This window comes from Panthera pardus, unplaced genomic scaffold, assembly GCF_024362965.1.
Source record: "Panthera pardus isolate Hobbes unplaced genomic scaffold, ASM2436296v1 HiC_scaffold_17, whole genome shotgun sequence".
NCBI classification, from domain to species: domain Eukaryota; kingdom Metazoa; phylum Chordata; class Mammalia; order Carnivora; family Felidae; genus Panthera; species Panthera pardus.
The window spans coordinates 92,204,850-92,229,082 of record NW_026526732.1 but is presented as its reverse complement, the minus strand read 5'-3'; the positions used below and the strand labels follow the sequence as shown (position 1 = coordinate 92,229,082).

At 35.1% G+C, this 24,233-nt stretch overlaps 1 protein-coding gene across 1 annotated transcript in view; it reads right to left on the bottom strand.

Annotated features, from left to right (window-relative positions):
• LOC109248191 (protein eyes shut homolog) overlaps nucleotides 1-24,233 on the bottom strand; it is a 372,922-nt gene that overhangs the window by 63,957 nt on the left and 284,732 nt on the right. Inside the window, exon 6 of the mRNA XM_019417648.2 lies at nucleotides 3,430-3,544. Coding sequence (XP_019273193.2) covers nucleotides 3,430-3,544 — 115 coding nt within the window. The remainder of the gene's footprint in view (nucleotides 1-3,429; nucleotides 3,545-24,233) is intronic.

Sequence of the window (24,233 nt, the reverse complement as noted above, 5' to 3'; positions counted from 1 at the left end):
TTTTTAATAGTTTGTTACATTGAAATCTACATGTAATGAAGATTTTTTATTAATAAGACTACACCAGTATTTATTTTGCTTAATTTTTACATATCTCTCTCTCATTATTTTACTTTGTTTAGTTTTTATATATCTCTCTCTCATTATTTTGCTTTCAACATGTCTTTTTATATGAAATAAGTATCTTTTAAATATTTGAGTTTGTTTCATCTGCCATTAGTAATATCTCTGCCTATTAATGGAAGTGTGTAATCAATTTATATTTACTGTGATCCTGGATATAGCTGGATTTAAGTATATCATATTACTATTTACTTGTTTTATACCCTCTCCTTTCCTTCCTTCTGAATGTAAATATATTTTTCTCTAAGGAGAAGGAATAGTTTATATCTCTCCTTAAAATGTTATAGCTTAACATATAAAACTCTGATATTGTTTGACATGCTAAAAAATTAGTAACACAAACATCAAAGTGGAAAAAATGTCATTTAAAAAATTCCAAAAAATATTATACCTTAAAAATTGCATTTTGTATTTACTTCCAAAATTAATTTGAATATAATATGCATTTTGTTTTCTTTAATATATTACAGTGAACTTAAATATCATGAAAAATAGTGTTAATTCCCACCATTCATAACCATTACACAATATGAACAATATATTTGTGAATACACATTAAATTTTAAATTACTTAACTTAAATATAAACTATTTCAGAACTTCAGTATAGCCATAACTATGATTATTAATCAGTAAGGAAAATTATATATCTGAAGCAATATTCTATTGTTAAGACCATTAGGAATGCATATTATTTTCATCATCATCAAAATTTTAACCCAGTGAGAAGGACGATAGTATTCCTTTCTTGCTAATATTTTATTTAATGGAAGTCATTAATTTAAGGTAGAATTATAGAGAAGGCAGATTTGTCAAGGTGATGATAACTTGAGTCAAGCTCTTTAAAAAATAAATTAAAACTGGATTCAGAGTCAGTAACATAACTTGTTGAGACACTAGAATAGGTGAGATTTCCTACAGAGAAATGATGTTGGAGGAAGAGAAAATTAAAAATAAACATCAGGATAAATGCTCAGAGACTATCTTGAAACAAAACATAAATGAAAACCCAAAACATAAGTAATATAAAATAAATTCAAACCAAAGTAGGAGAGACATTTCAATTAGACAATCTCCTATTAAGGAAAGGGTAAATATAGTTTAAAGGAAAAAGAAGTGCTAGTACATTGTTTGTACTGAAAGTAGGTATGTACATAGTATCTAAAAGTATGAGTTCTGGAGTTGCATAGAGTAAGTTTAAATCTATCTTAATCCCTCCGTATCAAAATGTATGAACTTAGTTAAATATTAAAAGCTCAACAGACATTTTAAGTTTCTATAAATTGAATGGTATTTAAGCGTAGATCATGGAATACTACTTGGCAATGAGAAAGAATGAAATATGGCCTTTTGTAACAACGTGGATGGAACTGGAGAGTGTTATGCTAAGTGAAAAAAGTCATACAGAGAAAGACAGATACCGTATGTTTTCACTCTTTTTTTTTTTTTTTAATTTTTAATTTTTTTTTATTTTTGGGACAGAGAGAGACAGAGCATGAACAGGGGAGGGGCAGAGAGAGAGGGAGACACAGAATCGGAAACAGGCTCCAGGCTCCGAGCCATCAGCCCAGAGCCCGACGCGGGGCTCGAACTCACGGACCGCGAGATCGTGACCTGGCTGAAGTCGGACGCTTAACCGACTGCGCCACCCAGGCGCCCCTGTATGTTTTCACTCTTATGTGGATCCTGAGAAACTTAACAGAAGACCATGGGGGAGGGGAAGAAAAAAAAAGAGACGGAGGGAGCCAAACTATAAGAGACTCTTAAAAACTGAGAATAAACTGAGGGTTGATGGGGGGTGGGGGAGAGGGGAAAATGGGTGATGGGCATGGAGGAGGGCACCTGTTGGGATAAGCACTGGGTGTTAAAAAGAAAATTAAAATATGAAATCAATGAGATCAAATGAAGTAATGACTATAAATGATATGCTATAATATCTAAGGTATTACAGATGCAAAATAAATATTATGTTCTAATCCTGTATATTATTGTACAGTAACACTATTATATTTTAGCATGTTTCCAGAAGTAGACAAATGTATACATATAAATTTGTCCATGATTCATTTCATAAGTTGGCTTTTCATCACTTAAAAAAATATTTCATTAAAATATTTTGTATTTAAAGAAAAAAATAAAAGGCCATAATCCTACCCTCATTTGCCAGAACTGTTTTAAGAAATAAAGCATGATAGGGGCACCTGGGTGGTTCAGGTGGTTAAGTGTCCAACTCTTGATTTTGCCTCAAGTCATAACCCTACTGCTTGTGGGATCAAGCCCTGCATTGGGCTCCATGCTGACAGCATGGACCCTGCTTGGGATTCTCCCTCTCTCTCTCTCTCTCTGTCCCTCCCCTGCTCGTGTATGCTCTTTCTGTCTCTCAAAAGAAATAAATAAACTTTTTTTAAAAAATGAAATAAAGCATCATAAACAGATTTCAAGTTCCCTTTGTACCCTCCCTGATTTCTTTCCCCACCTGTCCCCTTGGAGAACTCTTCTAGTAAAGCCAGTGTGTGTATTTCTGATATATGTATTTATATTTTTGCTATATATTTACATAATCAGAAAATATTTAAATAGTTAAAAAATAACTCATCATTATCAGACTATGTATATATCTACCAGACTTGAATAAGATTTTAAAATTCAACATTATGTTTGATACTTATTAAGTAATAATACATGCCACTATTGTTCACTTATTTTAACCACTCATCATAATTCCACAGTGTGACTATGCCATGATGAATTTACCCACTGTCCTATCCATAGTCTTTAGTTTGTTTCAGGTTTGCCATGAAAATTCTTGTATGTCTCTTTCAGTGCACACCTGATAATTTCTCCAGGAAACATAATAAAAGTGGAAATGCTGAGTTGTAGGATATGCCTTACATTGTGTGCAGCACACCCATTGTGTATTTGTAAAGTCATTTTAAAAACTATCCACCAAAAAAAGAGCATATTTGTATATTGTAACTCCAAGACTAATTTTATTCTCCATCTAATTTAAGAGCTAAGGCATTAGTGACTGTGGTTTTATATATACAGAGATATATCACCAGGATTCAATTAACTATATACTTATTTTACAATAAACACACTTACTAGAACTCTTATTAATGCCCTTCCTACATAATTCTTATAAGTTAAACATGTCTACTACTAAATTTATAGAAGTCATGGTTAAATATACCTATAAGGATATAATTCTCTGGCTTAGATTAATAAAAGCATTTGAAATACAGACTGCCTGAAGCTATTGTATTTTCAAGTGCTAAATTACTCTGCCATGTATGAAATTACTTACTCTGAATCTTCCACTTATATTGAAATGCCATCCTTCATTCAGACAGTTGATGCTGAGCAGTCTACAGTGGTCAATTACTTTCTCACAGTTTTTTCCAGTAAATCCTAGCAAACAACTGTAAATACATCCATGTAAATAAGAAAAGTTACAATGTAAATATTATCACAAAAGTCTATTAACAATCTGACAAAAATAATAATGCTTTGTTTAAATTACATACAACGCATATTACTACCTGATATTTTCAACCATTAATTTTGTCTATGCATATCTGTTCTTAGTCATTTAGTGAGAATCTGATAATTTCTCCAGGAAAGGCTATTCATTTAATAGCCTTAATATCATCTTTTGAGAATTTAAAAGTAAAATAAACTTAGGCCTAATTGAATACTTAACAATAAAACACAGGTTTTAGAAAACTATTGGAATAAATAAGACCATCATTAAAATGTGAAAAAGAAAGATGACAGGTGAGATTTCTAATGCTTAGTAAAGCCATTCTCCACTGATGATTTGTTACAAGGATCTTATGACACACATGAATTTGAGACATAGTATAGAGAGTTACATTGAACAGTAATGGTATGGCCACAATTGGGCTAATTGCAGAGATTTATTTATGTTCATCCTTACTTTAAAAAAAAAAATAAAGCAATCTTGTTGTAGTATAAATGCCTAGGAATAAGCTTTTTTGATTGTAATGAGAATGCCTGACATCAATCTTTTGATTGACAAGGCATCCACTTCAGACATCCATCCCTAGTAAATATATTGCCAGCTGTATGACACAGCTACTAGCTATACAACTAGATCAGAAGCCAGGCCTTCCTTTCCCATGAAGTTCCCTTTTAACAAACTCCTGTGTAACTAAATATCTGACTACCTGAGTGACCCTGCATTTCCTTTCCCACTCCCTAATTCTCACTCTTTCGTTCTAAATTCACCAGTAAAGAATGAATCTGTGAAACTGCAGACACCCCACTCTTGACTCCAATGAAAGCAGAAACCTAGGTCCACATATTTCCTCTCTCTCTCTCTGCCAGCAACTTGGCTGCTGGCCTGTGGGCATGCCTTGCACCCCCCAGAACTTGCGAATGCTAAACCTTGTTTTTCAAAGATCCCTGATGGTTAATGCTAGGTGCATCTTGCAATCATACGAGCCACAGGGGGCAGTCCAGCCATAACATTGGCTCCTGTGGGGGAAACATATGCAGAAGCCGCCACAAGTGGTATTGGCCAGGGTGATTCCCCAGGCATCCTTGGCTGATAGCATCTCTATCAATAGGTTCAGACATGCACAAACAAATCTAGATACCAGTTTACTTCAATTCATGAGCTGCAATCAATAAGATGCTAAGAACACACGGTGTTCTGTCTTTCTTTGCCCTCACTTATTAATTTGTGAGAAATATTCCTGTATTTTAAATCACATTTAGTAAACTTTCTATCAAAAGTGAATGGAGCACCAAATTAAATGATGATGTGTCTCTCTAAAGTGGATACTAGTGATTTGAAGACCGAAATAATACTTCTTAAGACAAAGTTGTTTTAAACTGATTTAATAATGAAGCAAATTGTACAATATATTAATTATTTCAAGTTTATTTTAAGAACACAGGAGAATTTCATAAAAGAAGGAATCAAAGGCCATGTTGACACAGTTTAATGGAAACAGCATCAGTAAAATACTTAGTAATTCTCTTTCCCTGCTGTTCAAGGCACAGCATGGCACTTTCAACTTGTAGAATTAAATCATTCCCTCCGTTGTGTCAGCAATGCCATCCATTTTTTAGCACCTACTATGTTCCAGCCACTAGTTTAATTATTTTCACACTATTTTCTTATTTTCACATTTAATCCTTATAAACACTGTGTGATACATATTATTACCACTATATTAAATTAAGAAACTCAGAGAAGTTAAGAGATTTACTTTGGTCATATGACTAGTTTTAGAGATGTTATTAAAATTAAGTATGGTCTAACTTTATATGCGTTATATTGCTACTCCATTAATAAAAACTGTTAGGACATGTTTACCTTACTTCTCTCATTCTGAGGATCTACCTAGAAACCCAGAAATCACTCCAAGTATCACTTGGTTATGAAAGGAAGCATTCTCACTCATTTCTAATGGGAGTAGAAAAACAGAAGTAGCAGGAATAAGGAAACATCAGAATGACTTAAAATTTTGGTTTGGTGAGTAATACTTATCATATCTCAATTTTCCTTTGGGAGGGAATGAATCCAACTGTTGACGACTAACTAAGGACAAGTGTAGTATTTAGACTTATTCTGGAGTATGATTTCCAAAGAGAAGGATCAGAGCTATAGTCATTCATGAAATCAGATCAACAGGTTTCAACTCCTAGAAAGATGTTTCTAAAAAAAGCAGAACTTACTAATTATGAAAAATTGGGCCGAAGTATTAGCACCCTCACAACATACCTAGAAGGAAGCCCCAAAACACCATTTATAATACTTGGCCTAGGGAGGTTTAACCCAAAGGCAAAGGAAATCCATGAGAAAATTTTTCTGTTGAGTTAACAGGATATCAACCTTCCATGCCTCCACTCCTACTCATGGTTTGAAATCTAAGAGGAGCTCTTGAACCTCATCCTAATGACATCCTAACAACTCAGTCTGCAGGCAAGGAAAGAAAAGGCTACTATTCTTAACACAAGAATTTAAACCAGGGGTGCCTGGGTGGCTCGGTTAAGTGAGTGACTCCTGATTTTGACTCAGGTCATGATCTCATAGTAGTGGTGAGATTGAGCCTGTGTCAGTCTCTATACTAAGCAGTGGAGTCTGCTTACGATTCTCTCTCCCTCTGCCCTTCTCCCATTCCTCTCTCTTTCTAAAAAAAAAAGACTTTAAACCAGAGAAAATAAAATCAAACAAAAAGAAATAAAAGCAAACTCTAGAATAATACAGATGCTTTGAGAAATTCTATTACAAAAGTGCAAGTAAAGATGAAAAATTCTAAAGGAAAAATAAATGAAAGAGAAAGAAATTTCAAATAGCATCAATATTTGCCTCAATAACTTAGACAGATATGATTTTCATGAAATACAATACAGAAAATAATATGGTGAAATAGCATATAAACAGGGAGGTGACTTAGTAGCTAACAAAAATAAAATGGAGCAAAGAGTTAAGAACGAAATGCTTTGATGTTAAAGTACGTAGAAATAAAATATGTTCAATATAAACACTAAAGTCAGAATTGTCACCTCACCCCCCCCCCAAATCCATCAGAAGTATATAATTCATATTTGGGAATATATAGCAAAAAGTGGAAGAAATAAAATATAAAAAATAAACACTTAAAACACAGTGAATCAGAATATTTTAAAAGCTTGATAAGGACAAAGATACATTTTATGAACTGGTTTGTGTGAATATCAGAACACAATAGCTAATATTTGGCAATTTTCTGTAAACCTTATTATATTTAGCTTTTCTACCCTTTCTTCATTCATATTTCAACCTTCATAAAGTAAACTATACTGGGTTACTGATACATTCCCTATGACATTACAACAGGCATAAATTTTAAGCAAAATACAGTGCCCAATAATTTTATTTTAAATGAAGTCTTAGTACAAAATTACGCTGACTATATTTTGCATCAAGAGAAAAGTACTACAATTAATGAGGCCAGAGTCATTTCTTTAAAAGATCATGAGATATATATTTTTCCAGAATGTGTAATTAAGAAATCAAGAGAAAGAACACAAATACACAAAAATAAAAATGCAAAAGGGAATATGAGGACAAATGGAAGATAACAACACTACATATTCCTTAGTGCAATTATGCCAAAAAGTTTATGTCAAAATATAGATTGCCAAAATTGAATGAAAATAAAGGTTGAATAGAACAAATATTTGGTGGAACTAACTAAAAGATGCTGGACTTATTTATTTATATGAATGAAGAATTCAAATTCCTATTAAAGAGATGATTCTTGTGATATGTTAGTCTTGATTCTAAGAAGATGTTTGCTAGTTATCTATCAAGTATCAAAAATTTTCAGAATTTGGACGCAAAAGACTCAAAATTTACAATAATAGTTACCACTAAATCCATACTTGAAAATGAAAATAAATATGTTGTATCTATTGACACAAAATTATATTTCTAGGAATTTATCCTGAAGAAATAATCAGATGTAATAAATATATATTTACATCCATATTTCTGCCATGATATTCCAAAGCGCCTACAGAAAGGAGACAACTTCTAATGTAAGAGGTCATTCTAATCCACCATCCTGGCTCACCATCACTCCTCCATACCACCAATAATCCAAGGATATTATAAACAAGAAACCAATTCATGTCCAAATTGTCCATTCTTCTTCAGAAACCTTGGTCATCAAAAGTTTCACGTTAATGATTCCAATTTTCATTGTATATTTTAAATATAATTAATTTAGCATCATCTTAGCTTTTCTTTTCTCTCATAAAATGTATATTTTACTCTTGAACTGAGAAGAAACAGAACATTTTGTTCTCAGGCAACTATAAGCAGTTCTCTACGACTAGAGCTCAAAGTGAATAATGAGAGTAGCAAGAGAAGAGAAAGGAGAAGGTGATCATGAAGGAATTTGTAAGAGTTACCTAAGTATCAAAATGTAAGACTGAAAACCAGGAGATTTGGAAGTAGGGAACTGAAATGAAAGAAAATAAACAATTAGGGGTGCCTGGGTGGCTCAGTAGGTTGAGCGTCTGACTTCAGCTCGGTCATGATCTCACAGTTGACGAGTTCGAGCCCCGTGTTGGGCTCTGTGCTGACAGCTCAGGGCCTGGAGCCTCCTTCAGATTCTGTGTCTCCCTCTCTCCCTGCCCCTTCACTGCTCATGCTCTGTCTCTATCTCAAAAATAAATAAACATTAAAAAGTAAAAAGAAAATAAGCAACTAAACAAGTATAAATGATGAAATAGGCTTTGTATGAATCAATGGTAATACGTCATTATATTGAAGACTATAATTATCTTAAATCTCTTTAACTGAAGTTAAAAAAAAAAAAAAAAAAAAAAAAAAGGTGAGATTGAGACACTCCAGAGAGAGAAAGAGGTGTCAGGTCAACTTTTAGATCTGAAATTAAGGGAAAGCCTCATCTGCTTACCTTCACAACTGCTGTTCCCTTCTATTATCTGCCATCCACTAGTATAATGGGATCACGTAAATCCATGGTGCTGCTCATGCCTCTATTTCTCCTTACACTGTGATCATTTTATAAACTCAAATTCTCCAGGGCCTGAACTGTAACACTGATCTCCATGCTGGCTCTACTGCAACAGCTGCCACTCTTCCCAGAACACTGTGTTAACTTTACTGCTCATACCTCCACATCTATACTCTACCCCAACCATGCCAAACTTTCTACTGTGCATGCCATTAACACTGTCAGTCCACGCTGCTTCTCAGCCTTCCACTGGCCATGGCTTTGCCTACTTCACTCATAACCTCTATTACTCAAACTTTTGCTATAAAGTAGCTAGGTAACTGTCTTACCTCCTTGGAGATCCATGCATTTAAATGATTCTCATAGCAGAAGTCTGCATACTTAGATCCCTTTGATTTACACATAGCTCTTTACAATCAGGAGTTCAGGAGTTCAATGGATGAATCCAGGTACTGGTACTCATTCCCACCCTTGAGATGAATTCTTCTTTTTGAAGAGAAATTTTCTTTTAGGGTTTCACAGAATCTTTCCTCTTTTATTTTCTTTTTTCTCCTTCCTTCCTTTCTTCTCCCCTTCTTTCTTTCTTTCTTTCTTTCTTTCTTTCTTTCTTTCTTTCCTTCCTTCCTTCCTTCCTTCCTTCCTTCCTTCCTTCCTTCCTTCCTTCATGCATTTCCAAGTTCAACATGTTACCTTACATGCATAAATGCAAGTAGTCATGACCACAGTTAAATGCCTGTATTAGGCATTATTCCATTAAGACCAGTTAATGAATATGCATACTTAACTCCAGTTTTGCCTAACTCCATATCAGACAGCTATATGCCTCCACTGCAGCATCCTCAGTGTTCATGACATATAAACTATCTGGATTTCATCTGGATTTGATCCTGAAGTATGATGACATCAATTTAAAAATTGAAATTTGCTTCAATATGCCTAGATCTTTTATAACTAGTCTGGCAGGAGAATGGAGGTTGAGTTTGTGGAAAACTGCAGTTTGGAGACTAATCATGGACTATTATAGTAATATAGGAGAAATGAAATACACTCTATAGCAGTATAGAGAAGAATAAACAAATAGAAGAGATGTTCAGAAGCCAGAATGAACAAAATTTGAAATCCTGTTCACATTTATTAACAGGAAGAAAACTACACAGTGCCAATTAGTATTTGGTAATTTTCTTCATACTTTTAATATGTTCTCATATTTAATATGTTCTTATATTATTTCTTTTATTCTGATTTCAGTTGCTATTTATTGTACTTCTCCTCTTCATAGTTCAGAAAGGCTCTCAAACATTTATATTCCACTAATGGTAACCTTCTATTTCCTTGATGTAGTCAATCACATAATCTTTACTTTGGTGTGGGGGGGGGGGCAAAAAAATTGCTAATTGTTTCATCAATCTGGATACATAATCTTCCCTATGGAACCCCATAGTTCTTCGTCATGATGTCTACATTCCTTTCCTTTCCATTTATAAATCTTGGGACCTTGCTCAAATAATTTATTTCTTTTAGTTCTACACCTTAAATAAGATTTCTTCCACTGGATGCCCCATCGGTTTCAGGACTCCTATTTTAGCACCTATTTTATATATGTACCTAGATACTCTATCATTATCTATTTATATTTACCTATGTGAGTATATGTACACATATGTGAGTACATGCACATGTACACGCACAAGCACACATTTTAATCTTCATTTTTTTCAACACCCTCATTTTTACTTCATATTCCCTTTTTGACATTTCTATTCTACTACATTTTATTTTTAGAAAGAATATTTTCCAGTTACCTTCTTCATATAGATCACCTGGATGATAAGTTTTCTGATTGTCTGCATAAATATAAATAGTTCTCTCACCACCCAATATATAGTAGTCATGTGTAAGATTTGGGGGAGGCAATATTTTCTCCTGGTAGTCTACAGATGTTTTCTAAATCTATAAATGCTATACCACTATCCCGAAGCTACTGGTGTTGAAATTAAACAATGCGATGCCATACTGGTTACTTTTCCTTTGTAGGTAAATTGTTTTTTCCTGCCTTAAAGCTTGATAGATATTTCATTATGTGTTTTTTTTTTATCATCAATCTAGCTTGGATAGAGAGCATTTTTAATACTCAGACTCAGCTCTTGCTCCAGCTCAAAGAAATATTCTACAATTTGATTAATTATTGCTTCTCCTTCATATGTTCTTTTTACTCCTTCTAGAGCGGCTATCAAGTACATGTTACATCTCCTTGATCTATTCTCCAAGATACTCAATTTTTTTTCATGATTCATTAACTAATTCATATTAAGCTCTTCAATAAATAATCCTTGAGCTCCTATTGTAGATAGTTATTTTTAATCCTTGAGCTCCTACTGTAGATAGTTATTTTTCTAGCCATGGTGCATATTCGATGGATAAGTTTTTTGTTTTGTTTTGTTTTCCCTCATGAGGTTCATCTTTTAGTGGTAGATGACAGAAAATAAAGACCTTAGATGTAGAATATTTCAAGAGAAAAGTATATCAGGTTAAAGTATATAGAAAGCTATTTGCTATTTTACTAAGTGTGCATCAGGGACAGTTGCCCATGAGACAATTACTATTTCATAAAACCATGATAAATTTAGGGTTAGGTCATGAATGTACATGAAGATAAAACCAGATCCCCATAAATTTACTCTTTTCTCTACTTTGAAATCTTCCATAAAGCATTCTAGATTTCCATAATTTGGGTCACCAATTTCCTTTCAATTTTCCACCTACGTGAAATTGAATAGTATGTTTTTTAGCTGTAGACTTGATATGTACATATATCTTTGTGTTTTCCTCTTGAATCTTTTCACTTATTTTGACTACAGTTATCTAATTTGATATGACTTCTCTTTCCTCCAGAAATTTTAATATTCTCAAGTTGTATTGGTTTTATTTTAACTCCTGTTCTTCTCCTAAGTCTCTGGCCTCCATTGCATGCAATATTTTTCTTTGCTAACTCAGTGTCTTAGGTGGGGTATCCTTCAGTGAATGGAAGGAAAATTGGGCCAATAAAGTTGAAGCAGCCAGGACATCAGTCCTTTCCTTAGGGACATGGATCTGGCTTCTCTCCTCCTTGGTATCACTGAACATCTGAAAGCCTTCAGTCCTTAAATTCAGAACTTAGTTAACTATGGCAAAGGAGAAGAATACTTAAGTAGGCTGATTTTGACCTACCCTCAAATAGTCAAAGTATTTATATTGATGGAGTAGCCACTCTTTTCTGGTTATTGTTCTGTTGTCTCTCTGCTAATTTACAAACACTTGCTAGCTCACAAAGCAAGAGAATCTGCATGGATTGCTTCTGTTGAGATAGTCAGGGAAGCTAAGACCTAACTCACTGTAGTTGTTCAAGGTGTCTAGCAACCATTTTTGTCAAAGAAGTATGGGGAGAAGGGAAAGAAATGCCTTACAGATCACATGTTCTTAGAATATACAATGTATAATTACATTTTTTGTAAAAAACTATTGTTGTATAATAAATATGAAAGTAGTAAGAAACGGTAAATATTTTTTGTGAAACTAGAGAGTAAGAGGGACATAAATAACTGTGATGAAAATGTTTAAGGTATTAGTTTTCATGGTAAAAAGGGAGATAATATATAGAAGAACAGAGGACCTGAAAAAGATACAAGGAAAAGCAAAGATAATGGAAATAAAATATTTTTAGTGGAAAATTTAGGGGAGAATAAAACACATTTTTATCTTCTCCATTTCTTTTTTCTCCTGAAATGATTTCCTTTAACTGCCTGAAATGTATCTCCATTAATTGGGTTGCATTTTGTCAATTAAGCCAAAATTTATTAGACAATTAGCTTTACTCTGATTCTTGGACAGAGTATCCCAAACTTTGTTCAATGACGTATGGAATACATGCTACTGATTGTAATGAGAAGTGTCAGGCTCTTTTGGGAACACAACATTAAATAAAACAGAGTAATGACAGCAAAACTTCATCACCAGCATTTTGACAAATAATTCATGTAATGCAGAAATACTGGCATGTGTTTCATTTATTTATTTTTAAGGTGTAGAGAATTCACGTAAAAATCAATGAACCTAAATATTTAGCATATTTTAGCTACAAGTTTTTAACTACAAGTTTTCAAAATATTGAGGAAAACATAAACTTAATAAAATTAAACATGAAATGTTCCATGCTGTTATAAATAATTGGTAGGAAAATTATTGCAGTAATACACTAAAATAATGAAGTAACTACTGCAGAAAAAAACAAAAAATGAAAATTGAAAATTAAAAATTATTTGATATTTTTAAACAGCTAGCTTCAAATACAGCATATCAACAGTGTCACTCATGGATTGGGAGCATATTCTTGCTTAAAGTTTTCTAGCTGCTGAAATGGCTCTTTCAAACTCTATACCCTTCTAGGAAATGGAAGGCGGCAGTTATAAACTCCAAATAATTTTCTCTGATTCTGTTATCTTGAAATACTCCTAACACTTGTTTGGACACTTGGAGGAGGTTTTGTTACATTTTTTTCTTCTGGGTCTGTACCACTCTGTTATAAATGAGTTGTAATTTTTTGTCACATAGAAAGCATTGTGGTTTACTTTTGTCTCCTTTGGTTTCATAATCTATAGATGGAAATTCTGATGCAGAGTTACTTGTATCAATTTCAACACTGTCATGTACCTATTCCACTTCTTAGAAAAAACCCTTTGAGGTAAATAAAGACCTATTCTTACAATAGAAGCTTTGCAATAACACTATACACTTGTCTTCTGTGACTTGTAAGGGCATAGGCAGATGCCTAACTTATATACTATTCATTTTATCAATTTAACTTTTTGCATTAACTGAGAAACTGAGTAATTTTCTGGATCTCAAGAAAATAAATGATTCCTCTTTTATAGTTCTTTAAACCTAAAACAATGCTATTAGACAAAAATATCTGTATTTTTTAATGAAAATTAGCATGATATACTTCAAACCGAGAGAAAAAAAGCAGTATTAAAATATTAGAATAGTGATCCCTGTGCATTACTATATGTTAGACTGCAGGGGGTACCTGGGGAGTCTCAGTTGGTTAAGCATCCCACCCTTGATTTTGGCTCAGGTCATGATCTCAGGGTTGTGAGATGGAACCCCACATTGGGCTCCACGCTGAGCTTGGAGCCTGTTTAAGAGTCTCTTTCTCTCCCGCTCCTCCTTCCCTCCCCTCCCCACTCCCATGCTCTCTCTGTTAGAAAAAAAAAATACAAAAATAAATATGTTAGACTAGGGGGCAGGAGAAAAATCATAAATACATAAAATTATGATTACAGATAATGATAAGTGCTGAAAGGAAGCAATCAAGAAAGCAAGCTAACAAGCCAAGTAAATGTGGAGAGAATAATTGAGTAGAACTATTTTCAAATGTTTATCAAGATTGACAGGAAAGAAATTTTGAGGAGATATTTGAGCAAAACACTCAATGAAGTGCATATCAAACCACCACAGTTTCTGGGGGAAATGCCCTTTAAATAGGAGATCAACAAATAACAGAGGCTTGAAAATAGGCGATGCTTAAGGTATTCCAGAAACTTCTCAAAGACTAAAATTTCAGCAGTTGAGTAATCAAAGGGAACATAGATGATGGTAGAGAAATAGGCAGAAGCAGTTTATGGCTAGCCTTCTAAGCATTTTAAATAATTTATATTTTATTTAAATGTTACGGGAACCCATTGAGTGGTAGTGGCAGAGTAGTAACATATGTAAAAACAAATACACTGTCTTGTGTGGAAGAGATGATAAAGAAGCAAACTATCTCATACTTAGTTTAACCATAGTTTTACCACTATAATGGCAAATCTGAGATGATGTCAAACCTGTCCTCTAATATATTTACTCTTTTTCTCTTTAATTCAATCCAGTATAAGGGGATATCCAATTGATTCCGTCTTAAAAATGTGTCCATAATTCAACCACTTCTTACCATTCCTCTCTTTCCTATCCTGTTCCAAATCACTATCTTCTCCTATCTAGATTACTACATTAACTCCTAACAGATCTCTTTGCCTCTATCTGTGTCACTCTACAGTTCAACACAACAAAGTACCATTTTAAAATAATATAGGCAAGACAATGTTCTTCATTTGCCAGCAACACTGTAATACTTCCTATTTTACTTAGAGTAACACTCAAAGACTTAGAGCAGCAGGCATGGTCTGCTACTGTCTCATCTCTGGTTTACTCTCCATTTTCACAACTTTCCCCTTCTTTTTCCAGACCAGTGACACTGGTCTCATTAGTGTGACCTCAGTAGGCCAGTGATTGTGCATGGAGTACTCTCTCTCTCTCATGGACATTTTTTCTCCTGGAAGTTGCATGTTCCATCACCTCACTCAAATGAGTGCTTTCTTAATGAGGTTTTCATTTAATGTCCTCCATATACTTAAATGAAGAGTCAAAACAAGGAGGTCAAGTGGGGGGAGGGGTATCAAACTGTTCCAGATGAGAATTTTTTGTGGCTTGAACAAAGATGTTAACCTCATAATGATAAAAGTGTTCATATTCATTAAAAGTATTTATGAGAGAACTTAAAGGATTTGCTGATAATGGGCAAGAAGGGGGCTAAAATAGACACCGGGAAATCAAATGTTAAGTCTAAAGAATGCTTACAGAATATCACGTTTATCCAGGGATTGAAAATCAACACATTGATATGGAATATATTAAATTTGAGATGCGACATCAGACATGTATGAAAGAAAGTAGACCCATGTTTACCAGATGGGATGTAGAATTAAACAGGCTTTGTGTTTTCAGGTCATTATAACATAGAAAAAGAGAGAAAATGAGTTTAAGAGTGGAAGTATGGGTATGATTTTAAAAAGTAAAACAAAGACTAAGTCCAAGGGTGATGGCAGAGGAAAGCGATTGCAGTCAAATAATTAGACGTGCATACTGGTTGTAGAAAAACATTACATAATTTTGGTGTTAAAGTACATGAATGAGTGAACTTGAAATACATGAGTTGGTGATCAGAGAGTAGCAACTTAAATCAAGGTGTCGTAGGCATGCAATTACAGGTCATGATAATTTATAACATATGACCATAGGAAATTTGCCAAGATCAGGAGGAGGAGGAAAAAGTCATTGCAAAAAAATTGTCAAAGGATTTAAATAATCAAGATGGGTGAATTTACAAGGTGAATATCAAAGTCATCAAGGAAGATGGCAGCAGTGCTAGAGAAAAGGACAGCAAGCCAGAGGCTAAAGCCTTTAGTAGAAGATGGACAGGAAGGGAGAGGAAAAGATACTTGAAAAGGAGATGTGGGAGGGAGAAACAATAAGTTAGAGAGAGAATAGTATAGCTGATGTCCTAGGCTAAAAGTAGACAGGCTTTTCAGAAGGAGGAAGAAAAATATGACAACAAGGGCAAGGCTATCTATACATTTCTTTACCAGTGGTACACAGGTTGTGGAAGAAGGTATAGTAGCCACTTAAGGGGATTATAGGCCCTCAGGTTTCAGTCAGAAGAAGAAAGTATACAAGCGAGATTGGGGTTTTAGAGAATTTGCTGCTGACAAAATGAGATCCAGAAGGCATAGCAAAAGAGTATTGGATACTAAGAAGTGTTAGATATTGTGCAGACCATTATGGGGCTAAGATTCATCTGATCAGGTATGCCATGGAAGACTTAGAGGTCACACAATGTTGAGTCAACCTTCATGCATAGAGGTATGCACTAACTTCGGTCATAACGCTTCATTATTTATTATTTACAAGGAAATTAGTCCAGGACTAATGGGAAGAAGGTAATACTGATGTGAACATATCTTCTCAAAATGAGGTATTTAGGGGATCAGATTTGAGAATGACTTCTGCCAATTATAACTTCCCTGAAAGTATAAAATTATATTAACAGTATCAGAAGCTATTCTTGGTGAGGAAATGCCAATAATGTCCTAGATATTTTCCATTTTAATATAGTTTATAACCAGCATCTGAAATTATGAAACCATAAACTTAACAAACTTTTTCTATGTTAAATTTCAGGATGATTTATTCAAAAGAGGAAGTTAGTCTTATAAATATGGCTATTGATTTCAGGCAAAGAAAAATGCAGCAACTAGCCTTTGATATAATTAACTCCAAGAAATTGAGGCTTCCTATTAGCTTAGAATTACTGAGTGACCAAATGGAAGTACTCCATTAATTAACAAATTCTGATCCAAATGTGTGATTTCTATTTTAAAAAGCATCTTTTAGAATTAATGTGAAAATATAATTTTATTATATGTTGAAAGTAAGTATGTTGACCTATGCATTTCTGTGTCTACAATGTTCTTTTTCAAAGTCACATTGCATGCTTAATTAGGTTTACTTGTGACACAAACTGAAAACCCTAATTCTACCCATGGCTGTCACGCAGACTAATGAAATGCTGAAACTGACTTGAGGAAAAAAAATATGTTAATACATTGAATTGACACTTAAGCAGGGCAAGCAGGCTGTAATTGTAACCCAGTGAGTAGGAAACAGGGAAACTAAAAAAAAAAAAAGGTGAGAGAATAAAATAGAACATTATTATATACACCATTCATATACCAGGAATAATCTTGGAATTTGAGTAGAAAAAATAAAATTTAGAAAGCAAAAATATGCCTATCACAAAATTTGTGATTTTAAAGATATAGTATGTATATATTTTTCCAATATCTACTTATGGTGTCTTTTACAAAGATGACTCTCAATAAATATTTGTTTAACCCAATTGATTTTCAGGTCAGAAAAAATTGTGAGAGAAATATACTGACTGCTTTTATTAACATGTATTTCCTCATTTTAAGGTTTCCTCATTTTATACTGAATGTTTAGAATGTGATTGTCTTTACATATAGAAAATATTACAGTCATTGCATTCAGTAAATATTACAATAAATAAATGTATCTTCCGGTGTGTGTGTTTGTGTGTGTGTGTATGTATGTGTGTGTGATTAGAACTATGGTTCAATATAGTCTTCAAAGCCTTTATGTGGTCTTATGTTACAAATCCTTCCCAAACTAGCGTATAGAGGAGGATTCAGAATCCTGTATTCCAGGCCACAATGCCCTTCCCTTCACCACCTGAGCACCTCCATCAGTTAGGTGATCAGGAGTCCTAGAAAGCCACACTGGAGCTGTGGTCTGCAATGCTTTGGATATTTCCACTCATATAAATGAAATGGTGCCCATAGTGACCTGCCACTTTAGCACTGCCTTTGAAGAGCTGTCCACTAGCTCTGTGAGTTCTGACAAGACCTCACACCCCTAACTTGATGCCAAAACTCACTGTCGCCCCACCATGATCTATGTTTGTGACCATCATGGTTAACCCTTTGTCACCATTTACCTCAGACACCTCAAGAACTCAGAGCATTCTAGGTCTTTCCTCACCATCTGACTCTTTCCCCCCAATCATCTCTGCACACATTTTTCATTTTCACTGTAATCTTTTCAGTCATGGCTACTCTTTCTCCCTCTCCCTTCATATTTAGTGGCTGGATGTCAGGTAGGTGTCTTTTTTCCTCATTGTGGCTTCAGAAGGATCAGTGTCCAAGCCTTCTCCTCAAAAAATCTCAGTGGAGGATGATGCCATTAAACCATGCTATACATATATCTTCTTGTTCCTTTCATGGTTGACCTTCCTGGACATTCACTATATTCTTTAATGCTTAACACCTGTCTCATTATATATTTTTGTAAAATAATCCCAGTCTTACTTGGTTATTTCAATATCTGCAGAGTTGATACATTTAAAATCCTAGCGTTTTGGAGGGCAGGGCACTGTCTCAACTCAAAGATTGCAATCTTTGCAGGGCACCTGGGGGACACAGCCAGTTAAGCATCCAACTTTAGCTCAGGTCATGATCTCAGAGTTTGTGAGTTTAAGCCTCATATTGGCCTCGCCACTGTCAGCCTGTCAGCACAGAGTCAGCTTCAGATCCTCTGTCCTCTTCTATCTGCCCCTCTCCCACTTGTGCTTTACTCCCCTGCCCCCCCCAAATAAAAAGATTGCAATCTTCATATTAACTGCCCAGACTATTCTCACTATAGTATTCCATACACTACTATCATGTATAATGATCTTCCCTCTATAATATTAAATTACCAATATTAATTTCAAGCATCTCATATTCCACTCACAACCTCATTTCCCTATCTATCTTACTCCTAGTCCTTTTTTCTCCCCAACAATTTTTAAAATTTTTTTTAATGTTTATTTATTTTTGAGAGAGAGAGAGACAGAATGTGAATGGGTGGGGCAAAGAGAGAGGGAGGCCCAGAATCTGAAGCAGGCTCCAGGCTCCAAGGGCTGAGCACAGAGCCCGACACAGGGCTCAAACTCAGGAGCTGTGAGATCATGACCTGAGTCCAAGTCAGACACTCAACTGACTGAGCCACCCAGGTGCCCCATCTCCCCAACAATTCTTAATCCCCATGATCTACTGATCCTACCAACGCATCAATATCTATTATCCTCCATCATGTCTTCACTTGTACCTGGATTATATCACATGATCCATTTCCATACTCACTTCTTGCATATACCCTCAAGTCATATGCCTCATTTCCCTCCATTATTGTTGCCTGGTCAAAATTTAACCTCAGTTTAATTCAACATCCAGGCTATTCCATGTGGGCATATGAATAACAACATGTAGTTTGAGGATGTTATACTTTACCATGAATTCATCTTCACTAATTTCAAGAAGAACCTTCTTGCTATGTATCAATAATGTTATTATATTTCCCTCTTATTATATATAACAATTTTACACCTTCTCATCTCCTTTGCTTCCTACTTCACTTGAGGAATTAATCAGAAGACAGTTTCCAAAATATTACACACCACATATTCAAAGAACTATAAGCATAAATATTCTACATTTTCTGCTATCACAATTGATGTAACATACTCTGTCCTATCTAAGCCAATTCCTTTGCTTGTGTACTATATATCCCATCTTATTTCACCTAATACTTAAAAATTACCTGCTTTGAACTTACTTCAGCTGTCACTCTACTACTTTATATTGCTATTATCCTTTAAAGGTAAAGCCTAATCCTTTCATTGTATTCACTTGTAAACTGTGTCTAATCAATATTTTTTCCCATTCCTTTTATTTTCTTTCTTCCTTCCTTCCTTCTTTTCTTTACCTTTCTTTCTTTTTTTTATTTTTATTTTTTAACGTTTATTTATTTTTGAGACAGAGAGAGACAGAGCATGAACGGGGGAGGGGCAGAGAGAAAGGGAGACACAGAACCGGAAGCAGGCTCCAGGCTCTGAGCCATCAGCCCAGAGCCTGAGGCGGGACTCGAACTCACGGAACGTGAGATCGTGACCTGAGTTGAAGTCAGACGCTTAACTTAACCCAGGCACCCCTTCCTCCCTTCCTCCCTCCCTTCCTTCCTTCCTTCCTTCCTTCCTTCCTTCCTTCCTTCCCCATATAGGGAGCAAATTTTTCCTGTAATTCTGTCAAATTGTTCTTTTTAGAAAACAATACATTATCTCCAATTGCCAATTGCATAGATCAATTTTCACTTACCTCTAACTAGATCTAACCACATTCTTTGAAAAGTCTGGCACTGTCTTAATATTCTTAAAATATTTTATAGTTTCTGTAATGACCCTCTGCATTTTTTTTTCACCCCAATTCACTGACCGCTACTTTTTAGCTTCATATTCCATTCCTTAAACTCTCTTGGGTCCATGGTCTCAGTCTGCAAACCTCTCACTTCCCTATCAAGATTCACTGCAAACTAATTTAATTTGTTTCTTGTTTTATTTATTAGTTTTTTAAAATTTATTTTGAAAGAGACAGCGTGTGAGCAGGGGAGGGTCAGAGAGAGAGAGAGAGAGAGAGAGAGAGAGAGAGAATCCCAAGCAGGCTCCGTGCACTCTGTGCAGAGTCTGACACACAGCTCGAGCTCATGAAACTGTCAGATCATGACCTGAGCCGAAGTTGAATGCCTAACTGACTGAGTTACCCAGGTGCCCAGGTTTCCTGGTTTTAAATGTCATCTCTATATGACTAGCTTTCAAATGTATATATGTCACCCAGACACCTCCTTTAAAATAGCAACAAGCATACCTGAAAGCTTACCTTAAATATCTTCACTCGACTCTATTATGTGTCTCAGCTTATATGTGCCACACTGATATCCTGATTTCTATGCCTCTCAACCATACTTCTCTTCTTCCAGATATCCCCATTTTAGAAAATTCTATTCCTAATCTTTCAATGGAGTGAATAACCTTAGAGTAACACATGACCTCTTTTTTATCCAGTCCTTCAGAAAAACCTGAATCTTCTTTAGAAATATATTGCAGGGGCGCCTGGGTGGCTCAGTCTGTTAAGCGCCCATTTTGGCTCAGGTCATGATCTCTTGGTTGGTGAGTCTGAGCCCCACGTTGGGATCTGTGCTGACAGCTCTGAGCCTGGAGCCTGCTTTGGATTCTGTGTCTCCCTCTCTCTCTCTGCCCCTTCTCACTCACACTCTGTCTGCCTCTCTCTCTCTCTCTCTCTCTCTCTCTCTCTCAAAATTAAAATAAACATTAAAAAAAGGAAATATATTCTACATGTGATCATTAATTGCCATCATCACATGTCACCTTAGTAGCAGTCCCAGTCATCACTATCTCTAGGCTGTATTATCACAATAGCATCCCAGCTGTTCTCCCTGCTTCTTCCCTTGGGATCATACAGCCAAAGTCTATTCTATAAAAGGGAGTCAGAGTGATTCTTTAAAACAGTATCTCCCTCCTAGAATATAAGGTTATTAAGATAAGGGCATTTTGCCTGTTTTTCCTTTCTTTTTTCCTACTGCTGCAAAAAAGTTTCTATTACAATAAGAAAGTTTAAGGAAAAGGAGGTACTAAATAAATAGTTATGAAATTAATGAATGAATGACTCATTTCATTTCACATCTAGAGGTAAGACTTTCCATCTCAGTGAAATACAAAATATTTATTATAAACAAATTAAATAATGAATTAAATAAGCTTTTTAGAAAATATTCTATGTGTTACATAGTAAAAGGTTCCAAAGATACAAAAATGATTAAAACACAGTTATTCCCTTGAGTATGGCACAGGAGAATAGACTTTCATAGCAATTCAAAATTATAGTCTATGAAGTAGTCAACCATATTGTAGGAACATTTTGTCATCTTTCAGAAGATAATTAATAACAAGGTGAAAAATAGGACGATGAATACTACAAAGGATTTAAAATATGTGATTTAAAATCACATATTTAAAATATGTGATTGAATGAAATTTGGTTTACATAGACTACTAATGTACTGCTTTAAAAATTTTGTTATAAATAACAAAATCCCAATTCAAATACATTAAACTGATACCAGATTTATTGGTCCATGTAATCAAATAATTTGCAAGTAGTCCTGACTTTATGCAGAGTGAGACTGATTCTGGCTTTTTGAAAATCCTCTCAGCCTTACACTTATGTATATTTTGGCTGTGTCCTCTGGCTGGATTTCCTGATGGCTGTCAGATGGCATCCAGTAGCTCAGCTACACTGTTCAAGAAAGTTTTTTGATGTCACTATAGAGTTTGACGTTTTACATTCTTCTAAAATCTCCAGCAGGAGATTCTGTTTTGTAGACTTTCTGCCAAATGGTTATTTAAGGTATCAAAGTGCAAAAAAGTGTCAAATTTACTTTAAAACAAGTTTGCTTTCTGTGTCTAAACAAACAAAAAAGGGTTAAAAAAAACCCACTTCTTTCACCTTTGTAAACAGAGAGCAATGATGGTAGAGAAAATTCTCTGGCTTCTGGTCTCCCATTTCTGTGTCAAGTCCTAACGTTGGAAATGGGAAAAGATGTCCTTACCAAAACATTCACTATGGATGACCTCATTGTCTAGCCAGTGCTGACTCTAAAGGTTACACCACTCTTCTGGTCAAACCCTTGTGTAGCTTCTGGGTCTTTGTGTATTTGAGAGCCATGAAAACTCAGTGTGCAGCCTTCTTACATCATCATAGTGTAATTACATTAAGAGTCACTGCTTCCTCTTAGAGGATACATCAAGGATCTGTTTCTCAGGAGCCACAGATAGGGAGACATCCAACCTATCATAGTCTCTGAGATCTGATCCTTTTTTCACCCCCTCCAAAGACACCTATCTCTATTTCCCTTAGCATAATCCTCCCTAATGTCTTATAACTTGCAATTCATTATCTTAACCTCTTGTACATTGCTTTGGACAGTACTGGACAGTTTCTTCCAAGATGCTTTCTTTTCATCCTCATCCATCCTCTACTGTATTTCAGAATGCTGACCTGTGACTTCTGCCAGGTCCTACTAATGTGCTATACTTGCAGAAAGTCAGAGGTGAGAGGAGAATAAGGTCAGCTATTCATTTCCTCTACTCCCACACTGACAGACTGTAGGTTGTCAGTAACTGTGTTTACATAAGTTCATAGTTCATGTCAGAATGTTCTATACTACAGCTACAGTTCTCTCCCTGGTTTCTATTAACTGCATTCTTAGCTTTCCTTTCAGCAGTGTGGAAGGGAAACAGCTCCACACTGTTCCTAAATTCGGGATGATCAATCACACGTTGCTGTTTTCCTTTAGCCCTTCTCAAATCCTTTATTCTTTTCATTCAACTCTTCTGGATTATTCTGAGTGAACCACAGCTGGTTTCCTTTGAATATTCAGACAACCTTTTCAAGCATTCTTCTAAACAATTTCTTTCATTTTCAGCAATCACTGTATCTCCCAAACTGCACTTTATTTAAAAAATTTTAACCAATGTATTGATTCCCTGGCTAAAATATTCCTCAGTCATATCAGAAAATCACCAAAGTTCTACCTGTCTGATACTCTAAGGCATCAATTATCCATTTTCCATTTTCACTAGGGTCCACTTGTATGCCACTTGCTCCCAGCAATGCTATTTATGATGCTTCACTACTGCTACTTATTGCTCTTAAAAATGACTTTTTTATACCAAGTTCACAGACATCTAAAGGTTTCAATAGTCTAGGTGTTGAGAGAAATGGTAGTTTATAGACACAAGTAAAAATTGACTCCTTTCTGACACTGTGTTGCTTGTGGTCACTAGATACCAAATAAATTCTTATAACTAACGGTTTACTCTCTTTTTCAAGGGGGTCATTTTGTTTCAGTTCCTCTCTCATCTAATCATAGGAATTCAGATCTAGTCCATATGCTTAAACAGAGAAACTGATACCGTCATCAGTGTTCTTTTCTCCTCACTTCATTTCACTCCTTCCCAACCCCACATTTTTTTTTCTCCCAAATTCAGAATACAGAGGAAACGCTTGGGTTGAGGTGTATGGATGTAGGAGGGAAAGAAATAAGCAGGGTTTTCAGCATTAATGCTGTCTGAGCTCAGCTCCTCTTAACCAGTAATTCTTAAAGTATGGTCTCCAGAACAGCAGTTGCAGCATCACTTGAGATTTGTTAAAAATGCACATTTGCATTCCCCATCCCAGATTTATTGAATTAGAAACTCTAGGGGTGGGAAATAGCTGTTTGTGTTTTAAAGAGCCCCTTAGGAGATTCTAATGCAGCTAAAATGTGTTACAGCCAAAGTGTG